The sequence below is a fragment of the Oncorhynchus gorbuscha genome, linkage group LG22, assembly GCF_021184085.1.
Source record: "Oncorhynchus gorbuscha isolate QuinsamMale2020 ecotype Even-year linkage group LG22, OgorEven_v1.0, whole genome shotgun sequence".
NCBI classification, from domain to species: domain Eukaryota; kingdom Metazoa; phylum Chordata; class Actinopteri; order Salmoniformes; family Salmonidae; genus Oncorhynchus; species Oncorhynchus gorbuscha.
In genome coordinates, this window is record NC_060194.1 from 27,784,193 (window position 1) to 27,801,398 (window position 17,206).

The 17,206-nt window shown below is 44.1% G+C and overlaps 1 protein-coding gene and 1 pseudogene across 1 annotated transcript; both read right to left on the reverse strand.

The window, feature by feature from the left end:
- Positions 1–1,877: 1,877 nt before the first annotated feature.
- gpaa1 (glycosylphosphatidylinositol anchor attachment 1) lies at positions 1,878–15,524 on the reverse strand. Its single transcript, XM_046322386.1, has 13 exons — positions 15,183–15,524; positions 14,785–14,900; positions 14,243–14,422; positions 13,912–14,023; positions 13,598–13,745; positions 13,413–13,514; positions 12,916–13,112; positions 5,898–6,094; positions 5,614–5,767; positions 4,314–4,385; positions 3,949–4,145; positions 2,882–3,052; positions 1,878–2,646 (listed from the first exon to the last, which is right to left on the reverse strand). The coding sequence occupies exons 2-13, from the start codon at positions 14,856–14,858 to the stop codon at positions 2,403–2,405; spliced, it is 1,848 nt and encodes a 615-aa protein (XP_046178342.1). The 5' UTR covers positions 14,859–14,900; positions 15,183–15,524; the 3' UTR covers positions 1,878–2,402.
- Positions 15,525–15,663: 139 nt separating this feature from the next.
- Positions 15,664–16,981, reverse strand: LOC124010054 (annotated as a pseudogene).
- Between the last annotated feature and the right edge of the window lie 225 nt (positions 16,982–17,206).

The following is a 17,206-nucleotide window of genomic DNA, read 5'->3' on the forward strand; positions in this document are numbered from 1 at the left end:
CCATATGTTGGCTTATTAGAACCCTTCATTAGACTCTAGATCAGGGCTGTAGGCTTTATTTTTATTTTCTCCAACCCTAATCTAGCGCACCTGATTTATTAATTAGCTGGTTAATAAGCCGAATCAGGTTAGTTACAACTGGGGTTGAAAAGAGAACCTACAGGAGGGTAGCTCTCCAAGAACAGGGTTGGAGAGCCCTGCCCTAGAGGGTTAAAGAACTGGTTTAGATTAATAAATAGGCCTCCAATAATAAAACAAAATTATAAATACGAAAGTATATATAAAGTTCCAAAATTGCATCCTATCAGAAGAGCGAGTTGCACAGTAGGCGGCATTAGGCTATTTGTGTGGTATTTATACAAAACAATTATGCTAATGTCTATCATGTAAAGGACATAGAATTGCATGAAATGTGTTTATAAAAGGCTCATTTATTTTTTCAGACCCTGCATGTGCGGAAATCCTAAAAACGTGTCTCTGCTCAACTGTATGCCAGTATGCAAATATAGTTGCATGCTATGCTTTATTATAAAAGGGGACTGATCACTCATTTACCATTGTTGTGATTGACTGTAGGGTGCACCGGACGTGAGGCTGACAGGCTGGGTATGAGCGAGATCAGAGAGGCCCTCAACTTGGAGACTCTGCAGATCAACAACAAACCTGATCAACCCTTCAAAGCCAGTAAAACACAGGTACAAACCCAATGTTTTCATATTTATGTGGTCAGCTGTTGGCTTCAAGCACCATTTAATTGTTTTACGCAAGATAATAGTTGAGGACATACTTTCTCTTTCCCTGATAGAAACCTAATATTTCATATAGCTAGTATACTGAACATCACTGCTCTTTACGTCTGACACGCAGACAGAATGGGTTTGTCCCTCCTGCACCTTTATCAACAATCCTTCCCGACCAGGCTGTGAGATCTGCAGTACAGCCAGACCTGACCTGGGAGCACCGCCTCATACAACAGGTACTGTATCTATTGCATAGAGTAGACAGAACACATCACCTGCATTCTAAACTACAATATTGTCTTTATTCCCTGTCTGTATTAAAGGAGAAAGGAAGAAGAGTGGAGCAGGAGGAGATTGGTGCATTGATCAGTTGACTCCCTCACAACCTTTACCATAGCCTGGATGACTGATCACACAACTGACACCAATTTACTGCTTCTTCTGTAAAAACCCACTACTGACAAACACTAGAGGTATATCGACGCTGTCGCACACATGGAGCTCCACTTGCAGTGGCTCACAAAAGGAACTACCTGTATAGTCAATGGGAGCTGGCTTTTTGACTCTCCTCTGGACATGATGGCAGTCAGCAACCTTTGCCTTGTGGTAGACTTTATTTATTTTACATTGGGGAGGGGTGGAATAGTCCTATATTTATTCCAGAGGGGTAGGTGGTGCTTCCCTTCTCTCTACCTGATATCTCAGATGAGAGAATATGGTATATTTTGAAGTTGGCCAACTGGGATACTTTTGAGTATTGAAAGTGCAGTTTAAAACCAAGGCCTGTATTCAAACTCAGAGTAGGTGTGCTGGTCTAGGATCAGATTTATTTTAGATCATAATTATATAGACATGGGGGACCTGATCCTAGATCAGTACTCCTACTCTGAGATACATTGTGAATACAGGCCCAGGTCTTGCTGGTCAATGGTTGGTGCCATTTGGTTTGATGGGATGAGGGGAATTAGTTGCTATGAGGCAAGTCTGGGAATGACAAGGTTTTAAAGTGATTTTATTGTTGAGGTGTTTCACCTATTTGTCATAAGTTTCTCTGTCTGAACTGTGTTAGTGACAGAATGTTATGTTTTGTCAAACATAACTGTATAAAATGGAGTTAGCTGAATAAACATACGTTGATCAAGTTTGAGTTAAGTTTTTATTTGAGCATTTATAAATGAGTGTCTGTACACATGGTTCAAATGAAGTGTATATATATATATATATATAAAGACAATTCTTAGTTCATATAGTAGATTATGGACATTTTCTGGAGGGCCTCAGTTGCCAAGAGGTTGGCTTAAGGATACTGCTTCCTTAACATTTTCTTTTGTTCAGTTTCATCCCTTAGAATATTCACTCAGGCCCAATAACATAACCAAAACACAGTGCATTATTTATTCCTTCAGCTACCATAAACCAATCCCATGCACACAAGCCCTGAACCCAATACAACCTTTTAGTTGCCAGACAAGTCCAACCCAATACACTTAACCACTCCCCCCGCCAACTTCCTATTCCTTCCAGGCAAGTCAGTCAGCCTACTCCTTGGGGAAACACCTTCATTCCATAAAGGCAGGTTTAGGAGCAGTTTCACCTCTCAGGATAGATAGTTCCCATATAAAAGGCAGGACTGGGACCAGTCTTCCCCCAGTTACCTGTTGTTTACTTCCAGAAGAGAACGTTCCAGAGCAGCAACCAACAGGGGTAGATCAGCAGAGCCAGGAGCGGATAGACCAATGAGCCGTAGAGGGCGTGGTCCAGGATGCCCTGGGAGATGACAGACAGGAAGAGCATCCAACCATCTTGCAGGGAGACAGGGGTCTCCTGCAGCTCCTGGAAGATGAAGACGCAGTAGAGCAGAGTGCAGCCGGGGCTCAGGAGCACCATGATGGCTGCAGATAGAGCCCTGGGGCGAGAGGGTAAAGTTGTTATTACAGAGCCCTGGAAGAAGAAACATTAATACAGCACTCAAGACAGTGGACAAGAGGGGGGGAACCATTACACACACTATCTTCACACAGGGACAATGGAACTAACACTGCAACATCACTGAGAAAACAACAGAATTATTACTTCTACTATAAGAAATCACCCAACACCGGGAGAAAGTTGTGGGTGGGTGAGAGTGTTGAGATTATTACTTGGGTGTATGTGGTGTGATGAAGGCAGCGATGGGTACCAGGGACAAAGCCAAGATGAAGCCCAGGGAGAAGTTGATAAGGGCAGTGCAGCCCAGTAACACAGCCAGATAGAGGAGAGCCACCAGCTTCAGCACTCTCCAGCCCTCCTCTGTACCCTCTCCTTGCAGAAGCCTGGGGGAGAAAGAGAGAAATAAAATACCCATTTATACCTGGTGCTAACATGCGCCCTTTGTCCTGATCTTGTCCATATTTTCAGACAGGTGTAAACGATTAAAAGACATTTGATTGTGATCAGATCTTCCTGAGCACCTCCATCGGTTGTCAGGCATGCATTGTGTCTGGATATCAATGAAGTGTAAACATCTGGATGGTCAAGCCATTTAAAAATCATATCAACCTCTAAAATCATTGACACGTATCACAATTTGATTTATAATAAATGTATTAATATTATTTTGAAAGAATATCTGTAAAATCATTTGTATACAGGGACAGGGTGGCACTAGATAATCTGGTCACAATGTCGATGGATAAGAGATATTTTACACAGACCTTTGTTACAAGGAGCATATGAGCAGACAATTAGGAGCACAATAAAAAATATTTGAGTTAACAAGCCGTTTTTCTTTGCCAAAATGGTGCAAGCATGACAGTCATGAATCTGCACTCAGGGGCTGTTTTACAGTAAAGTAATCATTGCAACCATTTTTCTAGGCGCACTTGTGCTCCTAAATTACAATTCCAGGTTGCACACAGCAAAATATTTAGGCACATATGCATGTAAAATGGTAGCACTGTAGAGCCCTGCCTTGATTAGATGATATTGATCAGATCACGAAACGCACGTTAGCGCAAGGTGTAAACGACACGAGTTACAGGGGGGGACATGGTGAAATAAAATAATTTACTGCAGCCACAGTATCGTTAAGGTGTGTGTGTGATCACGGGGCAAACCTGGCATATTGTATGCATATTTAGTGTGTGAGAACCTGCATCAGCCATCTTATGTTTTCTTTGAGTGTGTGTGTATATGTGAGAAAGATGAGAGGGTGTGTATGTGTGTGTACCTGTGTGTGTTGTGTGGCAGGGCCAGTCCTGCGGTGTAGATAGCTATAGCAGTGAGGACCACAGCTTCCGTCTCAGACACAGGGAAGTGTTGCACAGCCATCTCCTGAGAGAGGATAGGGAGGGTGTACAGAGCCACCCCTGTCATGTGACTGATCACTACTGGAGTCAGGATAGACAGGACCCCTGGGCTGGAGGGCTGATGGTGGACAGAGGGAGACAGGAGGAAAGAGTCAATTATACTGACATAGACCAATAGGTTGATGACTTCTAGAGATGTAAAAAGGTAGACACTATAGTTACAAAATACATACCAGAAGTGAGCACACACACACACACACAGCTTGTTTACTTCTCCATAACTGACCTGCACTCCTCCAGCCACCCCATCCTCTGTTCCTGGTGGAGAAGCACCTAGCTGAACCCACAGGTCTAAGGCCTGTTACTTCCATTAAGGACAAAACCGATATGCACCAGTGTAGCGTCGACATATACACAGCCTCATTCAGAGCAATCTCATCATGACTTAAAGTCGAAACGGCCATGTCCGTTTGCCCCATGGACATCATTGCACGTGCGCTAGAACAGCAGAATGTACTGCCATTTGTTTTACCACATTGTGCAACACTCCTCACCCCCGCTTCGTCAAAAACAGCAAATTGATAGCAACGGCATTAGGGCGGTTAGCAGCACTGTTTCCCCTACTGCGGATTCCATCTTTAATGAAGTTGAACATTCAGCTTAACTATGCAAACATATCATTAACCCACATTAGGCCTTTTGGCTAACCTAATTCATTTACTAATATAGGAGAATGGACCAAAATGAATATCCTTTCTGTCCATTTACAGTTGAAGTCAGATTTTTACATACACCTTAGCCAAATACATTTAAACTCAGTTGACAATTCCTGACATTTACTCCTAGTAAAAAATCCCTGTTTTAAGTCAGTTAGGATCACCACTTTATTTTAAGAATGAGAAATGTCAGAAAAATAGTAGAGAGAATTATTTACTTATTTACGGCCAAACAGTTCTACTTTTGTTTCATCAGACCCGAGGACATTTCTCCAAAAAGTATGATCTTTGTCCCCATGTGCAGTTGCAAACCGTAGTCTGGCTTTTGTTCTGGGATTGATTTATTTGGATTTTCCCATGATGTCAAGCACTGAGTTTGAAGGCCTTGAAATACATCCACAGGTACACCCCCAATTGACTCAAATGATGTCAACTAGACCATCAGAAGCTTCTAAAGCAATGACATTTTCTGGAATTTTCCAAGCTGTTTAAAGGCACAGTCAACTTAGTGTATGTTAACTTCTGACCCACTGGAATTGTGATACAGTGAATTAAGTTAAATAATCTTTCTGTAAACAATTGTTGGAAAAATTACTTGTGTCATGCACAAAGTAGATATTAACAAACTATAGTTTTGGCAAGTCTGTTAGAACAAGAAATTTGTGAAGTGGTTGAAAAACTAGTTTTAATGACTCCAACCTAAGTGTATGTAAACTTCCGACTTCAACTGTAATTCCCACACAAGTGCATCTCAACCCTCCAGCTCTCTTGGACAGGTCTCCCTTGGGAAAAAGATAATGGGACTACCTGGTTCAAAAAAACAGTTAAATAAAAATAGAATCCCCTATTGTCCCAGAGGTGGAAGGATACGCGCAACAGCAGAATGACAGCCAGCAGGCCGAAAGCGGGCATGTAGTAACCAATGGAGACGAAGCGAGAGAGCGAGGGCATAAGGTAGAAGAAGTAGGACTGGTGCAGACGCTCCAGGAGGTTGTTCAGCTTCCGGTACATCCCCTCCAGGAGCCTGAGGGACACACACAGGTTTATTTCCATGTCAATTTCACTGTGAAAATGTCTCCATAGAAACACCAAGAGTTGCATTTGAAGGCTTTCTGATCATCTAAATTGAAGCTTGAACATTATTAGCAGCTGACCTGCCAATGGTGGTGGTGTCTGTCTTGTACTGTCTGAAGCTGTTGATGCCCCTAATGGAGGCGGCCTCTATGTGGTATCTGAGGAATAGGCCGTGGTCCCCCCAGGGTCGCCCACTGGCCTGCTTCAGCACCATCAACATCATGGTCTGGGCCGCGTGGCTGTAGCCCGATGTAGTATCCCAGTCGTTCCTCTGGAGCTGGATGGTGAGAGGACAGTCAGCATGACAATCAGGCAATTAAACATGTCATTACTGGCTTCTCCTTACCTGGCATAGAAGAATGCACAACACAAAACATCTATGGTGTTCTATTATTTGACCTCTGAAAGCATTACAAATTTACAGCATGTACTTTCTGCAACAACATCAAATAACTTCACCGCACACGGAGGCTAAAAGAGACTTTCCTCCTTCGAGACGTCCCTCTAAGGCCCTTCTGCTAGCTTTCTGAATCGCTGTGTCTCCAGCCAGTCCAACCACTCACTGGACCCCTATGATCACCCGGCTACGCATGCCTCTCCCTAATATCAATATGCCTTGTCCATTAATGTCCTGGTTAGTGATTATAGTCTTATTTCACTGTAGAGCCTCTAGCCCTGCTCAATATGCCTTAACCTACCATTTAGTTCCACCTCCCACATATGCGGTGACATCACCTGGTTTAGATGTCTCGAGACAATATCTCTTTCATCATTACTCAACGCCTAGGTTCACCTCCAATGTACTCACATCCTACCATACCTCTGTCTATACATTATGCCTTGAATCTATTCTATCGCGCCCAGAAACCTGCTCCTTTTACTCTGTTCCGAACGTACTAGACGACCAGTTCTTATAGCCTTTAGCCGTACCCTTATTCTACTCTGTTCCTCTGGTGATGTAGAGGTTAATCCAGGCCCTGCAGTGCCTAGCTCCACCCCTACTCCCCAGGTGCTCTCATTTGTTGACTTCTGTAATCGTAAAAGCCTTGGTTTCATGCATGTTAACATTAGAAGCCTCCTCCCTAAGTTTGTTTTATTCAATGCCCTAGCACACTCTGCCAACCCGGATGTCCTAGCCGTGTCTGAATCCTGGCTTAGGAAGACCACCAAAAACCCTGACATTTCCATCCCTAACTATAAAATTTTCCGACAAGATAGAACTGCCAAAGGGGGCAATGTTGCAATCTACTGCAGAGATAGCCTGCAGATTTCTGTCTTACTATCCAGGTCAATACCCAAACGATTCGAGCTACTTTTAAAAATCCACCTTTCCAGAAACAAGTCTCTCAACTTTGCCGCTTGCTATAGACCACCCTCTGCCCCCAGCTGTGCCATGGACACCATATGTGAACTGATTGCACCCCATCTATCTTCAGAGCTCGTGCTGCTAGGTGACCTAAACTGGGACTTGCTTAACACTCCGGTCATCCTACAATCTAAGCTTGATGCCGTCAAATCGCACACAAATTAGCAACGAATCGACTAGGTACAACCCCAAATCCGTAAACACGGGCACCTTCGTAGATCTCATTCTAACAAACTTGCCCTCCAAATACACCTCTGCTGTTTTCCCCTTCAGCAAGCAGGCCTTTCTAATCGACCTGGCCCGGGTATCCTGGAAGGATATTGACCTCATCCCGTCAGTAGAGGATGCCTGGTTGTTCTTTAAAAGTGCCTTCCTCACCATCTTCAATAAGCATGCCCCGTTCAAAAAAATGTAGAACCAGGAACAGAAATAGCCCTTGGTTCACTCCAGACCTGACTGCCCTTGAACAGCACAAAAACATCCTGTGGTGTACTGCATTAGCATCGAATAGCCCCCATGATATGCAACTTTTCAGGGAAGTTAGGAACCAATATACACAGGCAGTTAGGAAAGCTAAGGCTAGCTTTTTCAAGCAGAAATTTGCATCCAGTAGCACAAACTCAAAAAAGTTCTGGGACACTGTAAAATCCATGGAGAAAAAGAGCACCTCCTCCCAGCTCAAATCAAATCAAATTTTATTTGTCACATACACATGGTTAGCAGATGTTAAATGCGAGTGTAGCGAAATGCTTGTGCTTCTAGTTCCAACAATGCAGTGATAACCAACAAGTAATCTAACTAACAATTCCAAAACTACTGTCTTATACACAGTGTAAGGGGATAAGGAACATGTACATATATGAATGAGTGATGGTACAGAGCAGCATACAGTAGATGGTATCGAGTACAGTATATACATATGAGATGAGTGTGTAGACAAAGTAAACAAAGTGGCATAGTTAAAGTGGCTAGTGATACATGTGTTACATAAGGATGCAGTCGATGATGTAGAGTACAGTATATACATATGCATATGAGATGAATAATGTAGGGTGAGTAACATTATATAAGGTAGCATCGTTTAAAGTGGCTAGTGATATATTTACATCATTTCCCATTATTAAAATGGCTGGAGTTGGGTCAGTGTCAATGACAGTGTGTTGGCAGCAGCCACTCAATGTTAGTGGTGGCTGTTTAACAGTCTGATGGCCTTGAGATAGAAGCTGTTTTTCAGTCTCTCGGTCCCAGCTTTGATGCACCTGTACTGACCTCGCCTTCTGGATGATAGCGGGGTGAACAGGCAGTGGTTCGGGTGGTTGATGTCCTTGATGATCTTTATGGCCTTCCTGTAACAACGGGTGGTGTAGGTGTCCTGGAGGGCAGGTAGTTTGCCCCCGGTGATGCGTTGTGCAGTCCTCACTACCCTCTGGAGAGCCTTACGGTTGAGGGCGGAGCAGTTGCCGTACCAGGCGGTGATACAGCCCGCCAGGATGCTCTCGATTGTGCATCTGTAGAAGTTTGTGAGAGCTTTTGGTGACAAGCCGAATTTCTTCAGCCTCCTGAGGTTGAATAGGCGCTGCTGCGCCTTCTTCACGACGCTGTCAGTGTGAGTGGACCAATTCAGTTTGTCTGTGATGTGTATGCCGAGGAACTTAAAACTAGCTACCCTCTCCACTACTGTTCCATCGATGTGGATAGGGGGGGTGTTCCCTCTGCTGTTTCCTGAAGTCCACAATCATCTCCTTAGTTTTGTTGACGTTGAGTGTGAGGTTATTTTCCTGACACCACACTCCGAGGGCCCTCACCTCCTCCCTGTAGGCCGTCTCGTCGTTGTTGGTAATCAAGCCTACCACTGTTGTGTCGTCCGCAAACTTGATGATTGAGTTGGAGGCGTGCGTGGCCACGCAGTCGTGGGTGAACAGGGAGTACAGGAGAGGGCTCAGAACGCACCCTTGTGGGGCCCCCCGTGTTGAGGATCAGAGGGGAGGAGATGTTGTTGCCTACCCTCACCACCTGGGGGCGGCCCGTCAGGAAGTCCAGTACCCAGTTGCACAGGGCGGGGTCGAGACCCTGCCCACTGCACTGAGGCTAGGAAACTGTCACCACCGATAAATCCACTATAATTGAGAATTTCAAGAAGCATTTTTCTACGGCTGGCCATGCTTTCCACTTGGCTACCCCTACTAGAGGTCGACCGATTAATTTGGAATGGCCGAAGTTTTCATAACAATCGGAAATCTGTATTTTTGGACACTGATTTGGCCATTTAAAAAAAAAATGTTTACACCTTTATTTAACTAGGCAAGTCAGTTAAGAACACATTCTTATTTTCAATGACGGCCTAGGAACGGTGGGTTGACTGCCTCGTTCAGGGGCAGAATGGCAGATTTTTACCTTGTCAGCTCGGTGACTCAATCTCAGTCCAACACTCTAACCACCTGCCTCTCATTGCACTCCACGTGTAGACTGCCTGTTACACGAATGCAGTAAGCCAGGGTAAGTTGCTAGCTAGCATTAAACTTATCTTATAAAAATCAATCAATCGTAATCACTAGTTAACTACACATGGTTGATGATATTACTAGTTTATCTAACGTGTCTGGCATTGCATATAATCGATGCAGTACGTATCGTTGCTCCAATGTGTACCTAACCATAAACATCAATGCCTTTCTTAAAATCAATCAAAATACACAGAAGTACATATTTTTAATCCTGCATATTTAACTAAAATAAATCCAGGTTACCAGGCAATATTAACCAGGTGAAATTGTGTCACTTCTCTTGCATTCATTGCACGCAGAGTCAGTGTATATGCAACAGTTTGGGCCGCCTAATTTGCCAGAATTTTACGTAATTATGACATATCATTGAAGGTTGTGCAATGTAACAGGAATATTTAGATTTATGGATGCCACCCGTTAGATAAAATACGGAACGGTTCCGTATTTCACTGAAAGAATAAATGTCTTGTTTTTGAGATTTGACCATATTAATGACCTAAGGCTCGTATTTCTGTGTGTTATCATGTTATAACTAAGTCTATGATTTGATAGAGCAGTCTGACTGAGCGATGGTAGGCAGCAGCAGGCTCGTAAGCATTCATTCAAACAGCACTTTTGTGCGTTTGTCAGCAGCTGTTTACGACTTCAAGCCTATCAACTCCCGAGATTAGGCTTGTGTAACCAATGTGAAATGGCTAGCTAGTTAGCGGGGTGCACACTAATAGCGTTTCAAACGTCACTCGCTCTGAGACCTGGAGTGGTTGTTCCCCTTGCTCTGCAAGGGGAACGCTGCTTCGAGGGTAGCCGTTGTCATTGTGTTCCTGGAACATCCAATAGTCAAAGGTTAATGGAATACAAATGGTATAGAGAGAAATAGTCCTTTAAGTCCTATAATAACTACAACCTAAAACTTCTTACCTGGGAATATTGAAGACTCATGTTAAAAGGAACCACCAGCTTTCATATGTTCTCATGTTCTGAGCAAGGAACTTAAATGTTAGCTTTCTTACATGGCACATATTGCACTTTTACTTTCTTCTCCAACACTTTGTTTTTGCATTATTTAAACCAAATTGAACATGTTTCATTATTTATTTGAGGCTAACTTGATTTTATTGATGTATTATATTAAGTTAAAATATTACAATTTTTAAAAAAAAATCGAAAACGGACGATTAATCTGTATCGGCTTTTTTTGGTCCTCCAATAATCAGCGTTGATAAATTATAAAAATCGGTTGACTAACCCCTACCTCGATCAACAGCCCTCCACCCCACAGCAACTCGCCCAAGCCTCCCCCATTCCTCCTTCACCCAAATCCAGATAGCTGATGTTCTGAAAGAGGCTAAATCTGGGCCCCAACAAATCAGCCGGGCTAGACAATCTGGACACTCTTTCTAAAATGATCTGCCAAAATTGTTGCAACCCCTATTACTAGCCTGTTCAACCTCTCGTATCATATGAGATTCCCAAAGATTCAAAATCTGCCGCGGTCATCCAACCTCTTCAAAAGGGGGAGACACTCTAGACCCAAACTGTTACAGACCTATATCTATCCTACTCTGCCTTTCTAAGGTCTTCGAAAGCCAAGTTAACAAACAGATCACCGACCATTTCGAATCCCACCGTACCTTCTCCGCTATGCAATCTGGTTTCCGAGCTGGCAATGGGTGGCACCTCAGCCACACTCAAGGTCCTAAACGATATGATAACCGCCATCGATAAGAGACATTATTGTGCAGCCATATTCATCGACCTGGCCAAGGCTTTTGACTCTGTCAATCAGCACATTCTTATCGGCAGACTCTGCAGCCTTGGTTTCTCAAATGACTGCCTCGACTGGTTCACAAACTATTTCTCTGATAAGAGTTCAGTGTGTCAAATCTCTATGGGGGTGCCACAGGGTTCAATTCTCGGGCTGACTCTTTTCTCTGTATACATCAATGATGTCGCTCTTGCTGCTGGTGATTCTTTGATCCATCTCTACGCAGACGACAACATTCTGTATACCTCTGACCAGTCTTTGGACACTGTGTTTAACTAACCTCCAGACAAGCTTCAATGCCATACAACTCCCTTTCTGTGGCCTCCAACTGCTCTTAAATGCAAGTAAAACTTAATGTTATTCAACCGCTCGCTGCCCGCACCTGCCCGCCCGTCCAGGTTCTTCGACGGTTCTGACTTAAAAAATGTGGACAATTACAAATACCTAGGTGTCTGGTTAGACTGTAAACTCTCCTTCCAGACTCACAATATGCATCTCCAATCCAAAATTACATCTAGAATCGGCTTCCTACTTCGCAAAAAAAAAGCATCCTTCACTCTGACCATCCAAAACTGACCATCCTACCGATCCTCGATGATGTCATTTACAAAATAACCTCCAACACTAGTCAACTAATTGGATGCAGTCTATCACAGTGCCATCCGTTTCGTCACCAAAGCCCCATATACACCACCCACCCCTGCGACCTGTATGCTCTCGTTGGCTGGCCCTCGCTTCATACTCGTCGCCAAAGCCACTGGCTCCAGGTCATCTACAGGTTTCTGCTAGGTAAAGCCCCACCTTATCTCAGCTCACTGGTCACCATAGCAGCACCCACTCGTAGCACACGCTCCAGCAGGTATAGCTCACTGGTCACACCCAAAGCCAATTTTTCCTTTGGCCGCCTTTCCTTCCAGTTCACTGCTGCCAAAGACTGGAACGATCTGCAAAAAACACTGAGGCTGGAGACTCATATCTCCCTCACTAGCTTTAAGCACCAGCTGTCAGAGCAGCTCACAGATCACTCCACCTGTAAACAGCCCATCCAACTACCTCATCCCCATACTGTATTTATTTCTTTATCTTGCTCCTTTGCACCCCAGTATCTCTACTCGCATATTCATCTTCTGCACATCTACCATTCCAGTGTTTAATTGCTAGATTGTAATTACTTCACCACCATAGCCTATTTATTGCCTTTACCTCCCTTGTCCTACCTCATTTGCACATACTGTAAATAGACTTTCTACTGTATTATTGACTGTATGTTTGTTTATTCCATGTGTAACTCTGCGTTGTTGTGTGTCAAACGGCTTTACTTTATCTTGGCCAGGTCGCATTTGCAAATGAGAACTTGTTCTCAACTAGCATACCTGGTTAAATAAAGGTGAAATAAAATAATAATAATAATTCAAACTTACTTACTCAAGTAATTACTCAAGGCATTTGGACTTCTTCCCTACCTTGCCCTGGATGGTACACAGGACCCCTATCTTCTGGCAGAAGGCGTAGAAGAGGTTGGCCAGGTCCAGGTTTGGCAGCTGGCCGTTGAGCCCCTCCAAAACCAGATCCAGACTGGTGATGACATCACTGCTCAGCTCCAACGACAGAGCTGCCTGGATGGAGCCACCTCTTCCCTGTAGTGGAGACCAGTCACCACCTGAGGGATCCAGCAGGAGGCACAGCGGTGGCAGGTTTGTTGGAATAGAACAGGGCTCTCAAACCCTGTTCCTGGACAGCTGTAACTAACCTGATTCAGTTTATCAACCAGCTAATTATTAGAATCCGGTGTGCTAATTAGAAATGGAGGGAAAACCTACAGGACAGTAGCTCTCCAGAAACAGGATTAAAGAGCCCTAGTATAGAGACATTGATAACACATACAGTCTATAATGGTGTCTCTAAAACTGGTGCATTACAGGGTTACATTATTACAGAGATGCAGGTACGGAGTACTGACCAGTGGTGTTGGTGTGGTGGTATCCCTCCAGCCAGGCCTGCATGCCGATCAGGTCATGTTCATTCACCAGGAAGATAATGTCCTTAGCCCAGTGGATCTGACCTAAGAAGAGACCAATCATTGACAGAATTTAACCTTTGGAAATGGTCTGTGTGTGTGAATGTTAGTAATAGTAGTATGCTTACTCCTGAAGTACTGGGCGAGGCCCAGCAGAAGGCCCACTGCCTGGTTGTTATTGTTTCCCTCACTACAGGGGGCACTCAGCACCAGGGCTTCAGTACGAGGGGCTCTGGGGGCCCGCAGGATCCCATACACGTTGGTGCCCCGCACCATCTGACCGAGACAAACCGTGAGAAGGATCAGTGAGAGAAAGAGAAGAAATTAAAGCCTGTGTTGAGATACAGAGGAAGAATGTGTGTGTGAGAGTGTGTGCGTGCACCAAGATTAAATAGGAGCTTATGTTTAATATGTAGACATCTTTGTCTCAGCCCACACGCACATATCTCTCTTTGTTTTCATCTGGGAAGGGAAGCTTGCGGGTGAAGCTCTGAGTGAACACTTCCAGCCCTCGAGACTGCATGGTCTTCACCAGCCAATCCACCGGCATCCCACTACAGAGAGAAGTGAGAAGAAAACAATTGAAACACAAAAGGAATATTGTGGGAGTGGTTATCACTATTATATCTGCATTTGTGATAGGTAGGATAAGCACTGAATCCAAAAGTAGGGGTTAGTGATAGCTAGGGGTGAGTTTTTCCTGGTCACATGAACAAGACAAGCTCCTGGCACTAGTGATGGCTATAGGAGGAAGGCTTATTAGTTTGACTCACCCTACTTTCTTCTTGTGAGCAGCAAACTCCCTACCGGTGGCCAGAGCCCTCTCACCTGCTGGGAAGCGTTCCTCCACCATGGTGGAGCCCATGGCGTTCTCTGACATGTAGGTGCGCAGGGTGAACGGCTCAAATGCCAAGCCCATGAACCATGCCACACCCGCCAGGTAGCACATAACACTGGGGAGACATCTTTATATCATTTGAAAGCATTTGCATCATACACATTTAGGAGGTAGGCTGGGGCGGTAGGTAGCCTAGTGGTTAGAGCGTTGGACTATTAACCGGAAGGTTGCTGGATCAAATCCCCAAGGTGACATGGTAAAAATCTGTTGTTCTGCCCCTGAACAAGGCAGTTAACCCACTGTTCCTAGGCCGCCATTGAAAATAAGAATTTGTTCTTAACTGACTTGCCTAGTTAAATAAAAGGTCAAATAAAATAATACAAGTGGATAAGGTGCATCAAGAGGACGCCCTGTTCCATTCCACTTCCCCAGCAAATTCAATATTATACCATTGATATTCTGCCAGGAAGGACTCACCAGATTGGTGCATTAAGACGGGTGAGAAGTTTGGTCAGGGCTCGCCTTCGGTTTGGGTCAGACAGCAGTCCCATGTTGTTGTTGCCTTGACACCTCTAAGACTGGCTCAGCTGGACCTTTGCAAACAAAGCCCCAGTCAATAATATTCCATATGAATGTAGTTTGTAGTCATCCCCTCGCATTGTAGGCATCGATAGTGTTAATCTAGCTAGCTAACTGCTAACCTTTGTAATAAAAATAAGCAGTGCTAAAGAATATGGTCCATTATTATCAATTAGCAGATGTTAGCTATCTAGCTAGCTAGTTGCCTAACTAAGCAGCAGAGAATCAGCAACCTTGCACGTGCAAAAATCCGCAACTCACGTTATTTCAAATTAAACAATGTATATATACAATACCTTTACAAAATGTGTAGTTAACCAGAGCCTACTTTTCGGGCACAATGGAAAGGCCCAAGATTTGACAGGTGTAGCTAGCCAGTACTTTACTGCTATAGATTTTCCACCGGTCTTTTTTCTTGGTTCTTATCGGACGATTGTGCGACGGACCATCTTCCGCCTTAACCAAGAAATTATAAAAACAGAGATTACCCCATTGGATTTGTGACTGGCTCACCCTGTTGGTTTGGAAAATGAATTGCCTAAATAAATTCACAGAACTAATTCAGGGGTATATTTATTACTCAGATCCTGTTGGCAGACGTTTTGCACCAGAATTCGACTAATGAATACACCCCCATGTGACGCTACACTCAAACCGTTTTATTTTTGCTGACTGATTGATTTATCCAATCCCAGATTCTGATGGAGCTATAGATGTAGGTCTACCTCTGTCCACAAATAATTTCGGCCCATTTATAGATCAGTCAAAACACATCAATGGGTTTAAATGTAATTGTTTATAAAGGCATTTCATACAAAAGCAGAGCACGAGTGTACAATAAAAAAAATACAACATTAATCCTCTATCTACTCCTCCCTCCACCTCCCCTGACCATTCACTATAGGCCAATCTACCACAAAGTCCAAGCTACACCACATCACTCTCCGGTCAGTGCAGACACCTCCTGAAGATGCCATCTCACCACCTCATCCAACACTTTGCTGACCGCCTGTCATCAGTGTCTCTAGGTGGTCCGGGTGGAGTCGGGCGTCCATCTGTAGCAGGGCGATGTGCCCACCACGGGGCAGCAATGCCAAGGCCAGTGATGTGCCCCCTCAACTCTCTTCAGCATGGCACAGGTCTGCCAACGCCGTCTCGTCCACAAAGCCTGCAGTGCAGGCACACACGGTAGTCACGCATGGGGATACCCGCGTCGATCAGTGCCCGAGTGGCAGCGTTCACACGCACTGTGGTTCCCACCGTCTGACTGCAAGATCTGAAAGGGAAGAGAGTGAAGTGTTTCAATTCAAGTCAGGTTGACTTTTCAAGCCCCATGTCTAAGTGTTCAACTTGATGAAGAAAACTCTACACCATTCATTAGTCGGATTCCGTTGCAAAAAGTGAGTGTTTCTATTGGACACATTTAGGTTGGTCCCTTCCCGTTTTGTTCAGTTTGGTGTTTGCTTCTGTTTGGTTCCTAGCGTCAACGATAAACAGTTTCCGTTGCAAAACATTTCGCAATAGAAGAAAACAACTCTTAACTACTAATGAATACTCCCCTGAGAACATGAAACTGAGAAACTTAAAATTGGTTCCAAATCCCAAAGACTGGATATACAACCACTTTCATTCCCCATCTTAAGAATGGTGCAGATTCCACCACAACCCATTTCATAATGAATTCAGATCTGAAATAGCTGATACCTTGACAAAAATGTATATTTGAGAGCGTGGGTACATATTAGTCAACACCGCTGCCTCACACGTCTGCTTGAGGTGAAGGCTCATCTCTGTGGTCTTGCGGTCCCCTCTTCCTCTCAGCTGTGCTGAAGGTGGCCAGTTGTTGACAGCGCGGTCATGGAGATAGTATTTGTTGTTATCTAACTACCGTCAGCTAGATATATATCCATCTTGCTAATTTAGCAATAAACGTACTTCATGAGGGCCATACACAACTGCCAGCGCTTTGGTATTTCCCTGTTCTATGTATGCAGACCCGTCAGCTTGGGCAAATAAACCATACCAGCGTGTACTCAGTAGCTTTTCTTCAATCTAGATGATATCCTTGGTCGGACAATAATTCCAGGCCTGCCATCTTTTGAATGTTTGAACCGGAGTACAACTACGCACGTGTGTAATAGACGACATTGCCCATGGGTAGATAATAGTGGTTTTAGGGATTCAAAACCAGACGATTTGGCGACCTCGCCAAGAGATTTAGGATGTATTCATTGCGCCGATTATGTTGCAGAATGTTTTACAACGTTTATTCCAAACGGAAAACGTTTTGCAACGAAAACGAGTTTCTTTTGGACAAATT

What these genes read in the sequence shown, in the direction of transcription:
- gpaa1 (XM_046322386.1), bottom strand. Translation starts at nt 14,858, where the DNA reads ATGGGACTGCTGTCTGACCCAAACCGAAGGCGAGCCCTGACCAAACTT. An exon ending in CCACCACACCAACACCACTG is followed by an intron (nt 13,113 to 13,412) that starts GTCAGTACTCCG and finishes TGGATCCCTCAG; the next exon opens with GTGGTGACTGGTCTCCACTA. An exon ending in TGTGTACCATCCAGGGCAAG is followed by an intron (nt 6,095 to 12,915) that starts GTAGGGAAGAAG and finishes CTCACCATCCAG; the next exon opens with CTCCAGAGGAACGACTGGGA.